General features: G+C 39.4%; 1 protein-coding gene across 2 annotated transcripts in view; it reads right to left on the reverse strand.

Moving 5' to 3' along the window:
• The window catches only part of TMEM236 (transmembrane protein 236), a 38,109-nt gene extending 28,154 nt beyond the window's left edge, over positions 1–9,955 (reverse strand). The window contains exons 1-2 of one of the 2 annotated variants that reach the window (XM_077897050.1): positions 9,517–9,955; positions 8,941–9,044 (exon numbers count right to left, since the gene is read on the reverse strand). In XM_077897050.1, coding sequence (XP_077753176.1) covers positions 8,941–9,038 — 98 coding nt within the window. In that variant the 5' untranslated portion in view covers positions 9,039–9,044; positions 9,517–9,955. Of the gene's footprint in view, positions 1–4,143; positions 4,742–8,940; positions 9,045–9,516 lie in introns of those variants that run through there. The other variant, XM_077897048.1, reaches the window with a different exon arrangement.
• Between the last annotated feature and the right edge of the window lie 738 nt (positions 9,956–10,693).

The raw sequence follows: 10,693 nt of genomic DNA on the forward strand, positions 1-10,693 counted from the left end.
CTGGGATACCTGGGTGGTATCTGCCTTTGGCTCAGGTCATGATCCCAGAGTCCTGGGATCAAGCCCCACATTGGGCTCCCTGCTCAGCAGAAAGTGTGCTTTTCCCTCTGCCTGCTGCTCCCCATGATTATGCTCTCTTCCTCTTTCTCACTCCCTGATAAAAAAAATAAAATCATAAAAAAAAAATAGGTTAAGGACTTAAGCAAGGCAAAATGTAGTCCCAAATGTTGATGTATTTCAAATGTGGCATTGCCCGGAATTCCTGACATGTCATAATCTAAGGTAATTGTACTCTGAAAGATTGGAGAGAATTCCTGAAATGCATCCCTGGGTCCCAAGGCTTTCTGGGAATCCCTACACGCCCTCCATTATTATCCTGTCCCCAGGTGCCCTCTTCATTGAGATCGATCTCTCCAGTTGCAGACTAGCCCTGTAGCTCAATGCTTTCACACATTCACTGATATTCCCAGGATCTCTCTTATTTACTGGGATATACAATGTGGTGTGTATATAAATAGCTTTTCCTCATTCCTTAAATCATCTCCCTAGTCTATTATGAATTATGACAGGCATCCCTAAAAAGAAACAATCATTCTAAAGAGAATGAAGTGTTTCACAAGAGTAAAGGAAAGAGTACTGGATTAAAGTTCAGATTCTACTGTTGATTTAGTGTACATGTCTTAAGCTCTTTGGCATTGTTCCCTCCCTTACAAAATAGGAATTATATCCACTTGGTCAATTTCACAACACTGGCATTCAGGTTAAGTAAGGAAAAAAACCACAAAAAGCACTATATGAATGGACAGATACTTTGCAAGATACTCATGGTATTATCAAATATACTTTGCAAGATACTCATGGTATTATCAAATACTTTGCAAGATACTCATGGTATTATTATATTGGTCTTCATTTTTTCAAAGAATAAAGAGACCTACAAGATTTTCCAAATTCAAAGGGTATCATTTATGGCATATAATTGTATTCATCAATTTTTGATCATTACCTCTACCACTTCTCAGAGTCATTCAGAAAATTTAAAAAGATCATGGGTTTTTTTTTGTTTTGTTTTGTTTTTTTGTTTTGTTTTTAATTGGGGGGATGGGGTGAGGAGAAGCAGAGGAGAGAGAATCTTAAGAAGGCTCCACGCTCAGCATAGAGTTCAAAACAAGATTCAGTCCCACAACCCTGAGATCATGATCTGAGCTGAAATCAAGAGTTAGATACTTAACCTACTAATTCACCTAGGTGCTCCTAAACAAGATCATATTTTAAGTGGAAATACTAAACTCAGCCTGAGGTAATAACAATAATATTCATTGAATCCATACTATGTGCCAGGCATTATGCTTGGAACTCATTATCTTATTCCATTTCTTAAAGCAACACTCAAGTGAAAAAGCTAGGTTGTCCCTGTAATGCTCATGAGAAAATTAAAATTCAAAGAATTTAAATAACTCACAGAAGTCCTCACAGTCACTGTCAAAACTGGGATTTCAACTTAGGTCTGTACCTTTCAGCTGTATGGCCAGGGCAAACTCTTTACTAGTTGGATGACTCATTCTTTCCTGAATACCAAATTCATGAGGCTAATAATGCCATCATGAACCTACAGGGAGGTCCTCAAATAGGCTCATCAACAATCTATCTGTGAATGCTAAGGATCTATAAAATTTTGCATAAACAACTATTTAAGCATTCTTCAGAAATCATTATTTCAATTCCTACTTTTTATAATACCAATTATTTCTGCATCATCTTTATCTAGCAATTAAGATCAACACTCTACATTACCACATATATTAAAATATCCATAAATATAATGTTGAGAATCATATAGTGTACAATTTGATGTACAATCAAATATACATCATTGGAGAGAATAGATCTTAATGACACCAAAAGAGTTGCACTGATCTTAAAATACACTTGGCACTCAAAGATAGGAAAAAAAATAAAGGAAAAATTATACAAGTTAAAGGAAATGGCATAGATTCAGACCAATCTGGGTTTACAAATCCCAGCTCCACCACTTATGAACTTTATTACCTGACAGAGTTGATCACTTCTTTGAGATTCCACTTCTTTATCTATAAAATGAGAACACTGGCATACACCTCATCAGACTGTCATAAAGCTTAAATTTAATAGTATAGAATGTGTAAAGCTCCTAGAATAGTGCTGGGTAACTCTTCTCTTCTATGCCAGTAAGAGATAGCAATATGACAGTGCTCATGAATGAGGCCATGAGGAAATAGTTTCACAGTTGTGCTGAAATTATAGATAACCTGTGTCTATTTAGAACACCTAGGTCAGCCACACCTACAAAAGAAAATGAAAGGCCAGAAGAGTATTTCCCCAAAGAATTCACTGGAAGTTATAACTGCAAAAGCCCAAGACTCATTAGCAGAAGGGAGCACACGATCCAAATTTGTAAAACAAAATGTGTACTGGAGAGTACAGAAATGAAAGACTATTCTCCTCTTTGCCCTCAACTAAACCCAGCAGATTGGGATCTTGTCATTCAAAGACAGTTTAGGAGAGTGGTTAGAAGTACCAATTATGGAGTCAAATGGATGGAGGTCCAAAGTTTGGTCCTTTCATTCACTAGTTAAATGACCAGGGAAGTTGCAAAGCCTCTCGAATCATGTTTCCTCTTGGGAATAATAATGAAAAATTCAGGAAAATACCTAATTCACAAGGTGGTATAAAGGAAATGAAATCCACATGTAAATCTCTTAGCATATATGTGATCAGTAAAGAAGCAGTTATAACTTAAGATGATGATAATAACTGATATGGAAGGTTTGTTGCCTGACTGATATTCAGAAACTAGAGTCCTAGGGATTTGAGTCAATGTGAAAAAATTAAATAAAATCAAGAAGTGCCTTCCTGGGTGGGAGTAAACCAATGGTTCCTACAGTCATTTGGATATTCCACCCTTCCCTCAAAACTCCCAGTCAAGCAAGGAGTCCTGGACAGTCAAAGCAACTCCTGGTGGTATGAGGAGTGAAGGGCCTAGCTCAGCTCTAAACCTGCTCCTTAGGTAATCATGAGACTTTGGGGCAAGGTTTGGAAAATCCCTAAACTCCACCGATAAACACAGTGTCAACCAAATGGTTTATTCCCGAAACCCTTCTAGATCTTTGCCCTCAAGGAACTGAAAGTCTCCCAGCAAGATTTGTGGAGCTATATCTAGAATTGGCACCAGAGAATGCTCATGAATTCCACATTTCAGTTCTCCTCTTCTTTACCCTCCTGATACAACTAGACCGCTGTCTCTATAATTTTCACATTCCTGCCCTTGTTAAAATTCCCAGCTGCTTGCTTTTCAAATGTGTTGATGTTGTTTAACTTTAAAATAAAAGATTCGTATGAAAGAAGGTTTAACTTAGCAAAGAAAACTAAAAACTCTCAGATGAGTAAAAATATGATCTGCAGATCTAAAAGTTAAAATAAATTAGTATCAGACATTATTTGTACTCAGTCAATACAGGTGATACAGTCATCAAATTACTGCTGAATTAACATTAAATCTTAATTTATTTAAATTATTTCTGAATTATTATTGAAGTAAACCCCCCCCCACCACATACAAGGGAAAAAGAACTTACTAACATAGTAAAGTATCATTTTTTAAAATCTAAGTAAAGAAATCAGGTGCTTAAAAATCTCAGTTGGTTAAGGGTCAAAGGATGCTTTAGACCTGCAAAACAATGCAATGTAAACATCTTAAAACAGACATTACTTTGTTTCACACAAAAGTAAAATTCTATGTTATAAATTTACAGTTCTGATTTCTATAAATTCACTGTGATAACTTTATGCAGTTCAGTGAACAGAGGAATTAGGTCCAACATCTAGTACTCAGAATATCATAGACTCATGCTCACTATAAGCTTATGAACACCTGTAACTTGTTGCTACCAGTCAGAAAAATGCCCCTATTAAAAAAAAAAAAAAAAAAAAAAGGAAGACACCAAAATAACACATTTAAAGAAATGGCGATAATGACTTCTCACTAATCATAACGCATATACCTTATGTACATTCATGCTACGCTAATATCCTTACACATAATACCTGAGAAAGTATCTTTGAAAGCATCACCGAGATTCCCTGCTTTAGAACCCTTCTACTTACCATCCTTTAATTTTTTTGTAAAGGCGGTACTTCTTGTATAAGAGAACTTTTATGGGAACCCAAATCAGTAGAGTCACTGAAGCCACATAGGCAATGGAACAGGAAACAATCAGCCAATAATGCGTTTTTCCGGGGGTACCTGTTAGGCTCTGATAGGCAGAGGCAAACTGTTCCATAATCACAAGCGTGGGTGTGGAGAAAGCCGCAAACTCAAGCAGCTCAAAAACCAGGAGCTTGATTATTCTTCCAGAAACCATCCTGAGGAAGTTCAAGCTGCTGAGGATCCAACACTCCCCTTTTGACTGTGAGCAGCATATGGACACTGATAGTGAACTAGGATCAAGTTCCTTGTACTGAAATCACTAACCAGTGACTTTTTATTCTTTTATTGACCCTCATATGGTTCAATGATCTTCCAACTTAACAAGCGAGGTCTCTTAAAGAAACAGAACAGTTGTGGAAATGATCATTTAATGTGTTTGCATGTTCATTATTCAAAGTCAAATGAACTTCTGAATATGCCTTGCAGCACCGGCAAAAAGCTGGTCTTTCCGTGTAGCTTGGACTGCTAATTTGAGCACATACAGAAACATATGTAATATTCAACACTTGTTAAGTAGAACCACTAGAATCATATAATTTTAGAGTTAAAGAAGAGGGGCACCTGGGTGGTTCTGTGGTCGAGCATCTGCCTTTGGCTCAGGTCTTGATGCTGGGGGCCCTGGGATCAAGCCCCAGATGGGGTTCCCTGTGGGGAGCCTGCTTCTCCCTCTGCCTATGTCTCCGCCTCTGTGTGTGTGTCTCATGAATAAGTAAAATCTTAAAAAAAAAAAAAAAAAAAAGGAGAGAAGAGCTGTAATTCAATCCCCAATTTTTATATCTAAGCAAATTCAGGCAAAAAGACATACCCCAAACCTGGGTCTTTATCAAGGAAGACTACCCCTCACTTTTCTTCAAAGCACTTGAAAAGGGTGTTTGGATTCACATGCCAATCTCCTAACCAGATTTTTCCCTGGCACTTGAACTATCTGTTCTTACACATTAATTGTTATATAACATAGATTAACATTTTTATTTTGATGGTGAGGAAACCAACATATGTTAGAAACCTGTTATCATGATTGACACATTAAGAGCTGTCTATATCTAGTCCAAAAGCATATCAAATATTTAAAACACAACAATCGTCTCCATGAATATCCTTCCTCAAAAACTACCTTTGAGCACCTACAACAAGCACTTGGCTTTTGCTAGGTTCTGGGGTGTGAAGGTGAATGGACAGAAGATTTCTGTCCTAAAAATACTCAAAGTTCAAAGGAGAAAACAAACCTGTGAACAACAAAAATCACTGAGGTCAGAAGTACAAATCTAAGTGCTATGGTAACCCAGACAACTTCCTCTATGTGCTGTGGGAAGGGGAAGGAAAGATAAGGATGAGGAGGACAGATGGCAGGTTCTGGGGTGTCAGTGACATTCCAGACACAAAGAAGCCAGGAGGCTGGATGGCAATGAGAATCTGGTGTTGTTGATTGGCAGAAAGTAGGGACAGGTGATGTTATAAGAATTGGCTGGGGTCAGAATATAAATGTTTCATGAAGGATTTGGGTGAGTGTATGTGTGTGTGTGAGTGTGTGAGACAGGCAGTGAAAAAGCAACGTATTCTGGACAGAAGAGCCACTTACTTGATCTTTTGGAAAGGGGAGTGAGTGCTGGTGTGGAGGAAGGACAGGAGTAACGTCAACCTGGAAGTGGGGAAGCCAGTGAAAGGAGCTACAGAGCTGCCTGGACAGGAGGGAGAGCCTTGGCTACAACCAAAAAAGAGGAATGAGGGGAGCACCGCATCAACAGATACGGATTCTGACTCTTCCATATGCTTGCTTCTTTAGATGGCTTTTCCTGTGCCTGCTGACAGCCTGAGGCACACCAGTATCTCCCTGGGTTCCTCTCTCCCCAGGCAGGCCCTTTGTACAAGGGGCTCTGTGTGCCTGGCTCCTCGGTGCACTTGGGACTCTGGTAGTGGCTTGAGGATTAATGCCTCCTGCCCTCCTACTGCAACAGAATTAGCCCGTTTGTTTCTCGAGCTATCTATTTTACTTGAACCAGAATCTCCACTCTGATGGTGTTTAGCAGAAGTCCTCTCAAATGAAAGAAGAGACCTGGAAGACAGGTAACAAGAATGTGAAAGGACAGGGTAGAAAAACCATCTGAGCAGCAGTTCTATCACCAACTGCTTCTAATACCATATAATTGTCATTAATTCTCTATATCACATCATCCCTGACAAAATTTTCTATTTAAGAGAAGCTAGGTACAAATTATACTCTAACCTCCTAGCCCTCTGTCTTGAGTCATCAGTGCTATGTTGTGTTATAATTTCTTCTACAAATTTTATGTATTAATAGGAATTGTGACTTGGGCAGTTGAAGATAGTTGTTGAATAAAATTGCCTGGCTCCAAGCTAAAGGACTCTGGCCTGGGTCTTTAATTCCATTTTAAGTACTCAATTTTTATTTCCAAATATGGGAATTTTATTTTTTTAAGATTATTATTTATTCATGAGACACACACGAGAGAGAGAGAGAGAGAGAGAGAGAGAGAGAGAGAGAGGCAAAGACATAAGCAGAGGGAGAAACAGGCTCCATGCAGGCAGGGAGCCCAATGTGGGACTCAAACCCAGGACTGCAGGATCAGGCCCTGGGCTGAAGGCGGTGCTAAACCGCTGAGCCACCCAGGCTGCCCCAAATATGGGAATTTTAAAACGGCACTCGCTTTATATTTCTCAGATATAATTTGCCAGCAGTTCCTAATATGTCTTCACCTTTACCTTCAAAGACAACATTCGTGTGATGTGACCCACAGTTCTTACAGCACAGAATTCTCTGAAAATTAGCTGTGCTTTCTCTAAATAGGAGGGAGGTTGTGATTCTTACCCTCTATCCACAACAAGCCCGCCTCCGTGTAAAGGAAAGAGTGCCTGTGTTAACATTGTTTATTGAACACTTTGTATGAGCAGATCATGATAGAGATATAGTATTGATTTACATTCTGGTTAGGGAGATGTCACAGATGCACAGGTAAGACCTGAGAACACTGAGGGAATGAGCTGAGCATGTCAGGGCTGTGAAGGGCTCTCCTAAGCACAGTCCTCCACACCCCCCTCTAGCCACATCTGGATGAATAGGCCCTGGGCCACAGAATATCCCTCCATAAACTGGGCCACTTGCCCAAGCTTAGAACCTTGAACTGAGAAGCACAAGGAGAATTTGGTAAGTGGAACAAAAGGAAGCCATGATTTGGAGTCAGGATTAAAGCAACCCAGGAACTACCCTGGTTATGTTGAGACTTTCAGTACTTATTTGCTGAATGAATGGATGAACAAATGGAAGCCAAGTGGTGAGGGAACAGAAAAGTCAGTAAAGAAGCCAACCCAGAGAGTGAGAAGACTGGAAGGGATGAACAGGGAGATGTAAGCACACAGAGAGACACCAGTCCCTCGGTTCTTGAACATTCCAGTTCATGTGTATTCTTACAAATGGGCTCTTTGTTCTTGGCAACCAAAAGGGCTTGAGTACAAGAAAGGAATATGTTTATGAGCAGGAGCCAAACATTATACCAAAAGAATATGTAAAGACTACATGATTCAGAAGAAAGTATCGAGAAAAATCGAAGTAGAGTTGATCAGAGAGGGCTTCCCAAAGGAGTTAAGTTTTGGCCAAATTGATTTTTCTTTTGACTCAGAGCGATATCCATATATTACTACAGCAACCTTCTCTGTGTCATATAATGACATTTTCTTTGGAAATTAGTACTAAGAATGTTCATGATGTAGTGAACCTAAAGAGAGAGAGGGGTAGGAAAGAAGCAAGTTGCAGAAGCTACATAAAACAATGTGAATGGCACAATCTCATTTTTGTTTTAAAATATCAGAGTTGTAGATTGGAGCATAAATTAAAAATCAGGAATACATTCATCAACTGTTAATAGTGCTGCTCCTGGGGAATGGGTTGAAGGGGTTTTCACTTTTGATTTATTAATATTTGCAAAGCTGTAATATTTCACCAGTATAAAAATTAGGAAATAATTTTTGATTAATAAAAATCAATTAAGCAAAGCAATTCTGGCTTAATAAAAATTTTATGTTATATTTTTTAAATCTTTCCTCCATCAGTTTGTTTTCCCTCACTTCTGAGCAAAAGCAACATAAATAAATCTCACTTCTACTTATCCCTTAAATGGCAGCACTAAAGAGCAATGAAATAACCAAGAGGCAAGGAGAAAATGAGGAGAAACTTGAATAACTGTTTGCCGAATGGGTTATGAGGGCAGAATTTTATTACCTTCTGATCTCACAAGAGAATGGGAAAAGCATAGCCTTTATCCTTCAGGCTCCACTCTAAGAGTTTCTTCCTCTCTGAAACCCTTCCTTGCTCTCCTTTAGAGAAGGAGAAAAACAGAAATAAGCATTTCCTCCTTTGAGTCAAAACACCTTCTGAATCCTCCTGGATTTGTCCACACTTACACCATAGCACTTGCCTCCCTGTATTGTTTGTGCACTGGGTCCTCTACAAAACTGGAAGCGCCCTGGAGGCAAAGACTGCTTGTATCATCATATCTCAGCACAGTATCTATCAAAAAATAGGAATTTGTGGAAGGAATGGATGGAGATGAAGGGTAAGAGAAGTGGTAGACAGTTGGGGGAATGTACTAAGCTTTGATAATAGCTAACTCATCTTTTATTCCAAGGGAATCCTGGCTCTCACACTAATCTTTCAGAAGGAAAAATCATGTATTACCTACCCCAAAACAATCTGTTCACTCAGCCTATGAGCTTCAGTTTCCTTGTATGGTCCCAAATACAGCCACCAGGTCTCCTTCATCTGCACCCATGGTTCCATAGCTTTCTAGAGAAGAGAGGAAACAAAGCCTCTGGGGATTGCAGTTTCTTCATCTCAAGATGCAGGTTAGGAAAAGACCTCTTTCCAAGCATTCACAAAGACTCAAGTTCCAGTATTAAAAAATAATCTTTCCCAACATTTTTTAGTACATATGCTCTCAAAAGTGCATATTCCATCATGGATTTGAACATTAACAAAGGAGGCTGGAGAAAACTGGCTGTTTCTTTGTCTGGACCAAGGCACAACCTTCAATTATTTCAGAGTCCTCAGCCCTTCTAAAGTGTCCATTTGTCTAAAATGTCCATAACAGTTTGGGAGGCAGGGTAGATTCCTTCACCAGGGATAGAGCAACAAGTTAGCTTGGCAAAGAAAAAGAATGCCATTATGGCAGGATTTAGCTACTGGGAGGAAATAATGCTAGACCCCCAACTTGGAGAAAGAGACAAAAAGAGATGTGAGAGGGTTTGAAATCACCTACCCTTCAGCTGAGACCAGTTTATGCCAATCCTGATTCTTTCCCTTCTAAGTCCCCTGACGAGTCCTCCATGCAATTGCACTGCCAGTAACTGAAAGGACAAGGAAGGGGACATTTTCACACCCCCAAATTCTTTACTTGGATTCATCCAAGACTGATTCAAAGAACTCTGCCCCTTACTCTGCTCTTTAATGCTGGGTTTAACAACTTCCTGGTAGGAAACAGATCTGGTTTTCTGGAGCTGGGTCTGTGGTGGAAAGACTGAGTCTTGTGGTTAGAACTCACTTCCATGTAGGAATGTTGATGCAGTGTTTTTTATTTTAGTAAGCAGAAGATATCACGCTGTTCAGGGTAACACCTGTTCTCCACACTTCCAACTGTCATTTCCTTCCTGCCCACAGGAAGTCAAAAATTGAAAGTCTCCTAAATTGTTAGTAAGATCATTTGTAATCTCAAGGCTTATTCATTGTTTTCAGTGTAGGGTCTGTGAAACAAAATGTACAGACAGCCAGGAATGCTCTGGCATATCTGTGGCTTGTTTCCTGTGATCGTATGGGGTTGATGTGCAGAAAGGCCGGCGCTGCTGGCAAGAAAACTGCTCTACAGATCAAGCTGGATCTACGGAGATTCTTGGGAAGAGGTGAAAGCATGTTCCTGGGCCTAATTTATAATTTATAATTTCCAAAAAATATTTCCAAAATACAGTACTGATCCTCATAAACAAGTGTCACCAAACAAACTAGAAGAATTCAGGAAGATTATGTTACCATCTGATTATGCCCCTTTTACCTTTTACCAATGCTATGCGATCATAGTCCAGATAACATTCAATTTATATTATAGGAAAAAAAGTATAGTTTCATCTTCCTGGCTACTAAATAAACAACTTTGTAAGAGAGCAAAGACAATAACATATTCACTTCTGCAACCCTTTAGTATCTGGTATTTATTTAGTGCTCTATTCTTGAAATAAACAAAATTGGGAGAACGTCCTTACTTTTTAAAACAATCATGCTCCCCTGCAATATTTTTTTCTATTAAAATTGTCCAGATCTCCGGCAGCCCAGGTGGCTCAGTAGTTTAGCGCCACCTTCAGCCCAGGGCGTGATCCTGGAGACCCGGGATCGAGTCCCACATCAGGCTCCCTGCATGGAACCTGCTTCTCCCTCTGCCTGTGTCT

This window comes from Canis aureus, chromosome 5 (genome assembly GCF_053574225.1).
Source record: "Canis aureus isolate CA01 chromosome 5, VMU_Caureus_v.1.0, whole genome shotgun sequence".
In the NCBI taxonomy this organism is placed as follows: Eukaryota; Metazoa; Chordata; class Mammalia; order Carnivora; family Canidae; genus Canis; species Canis aureus.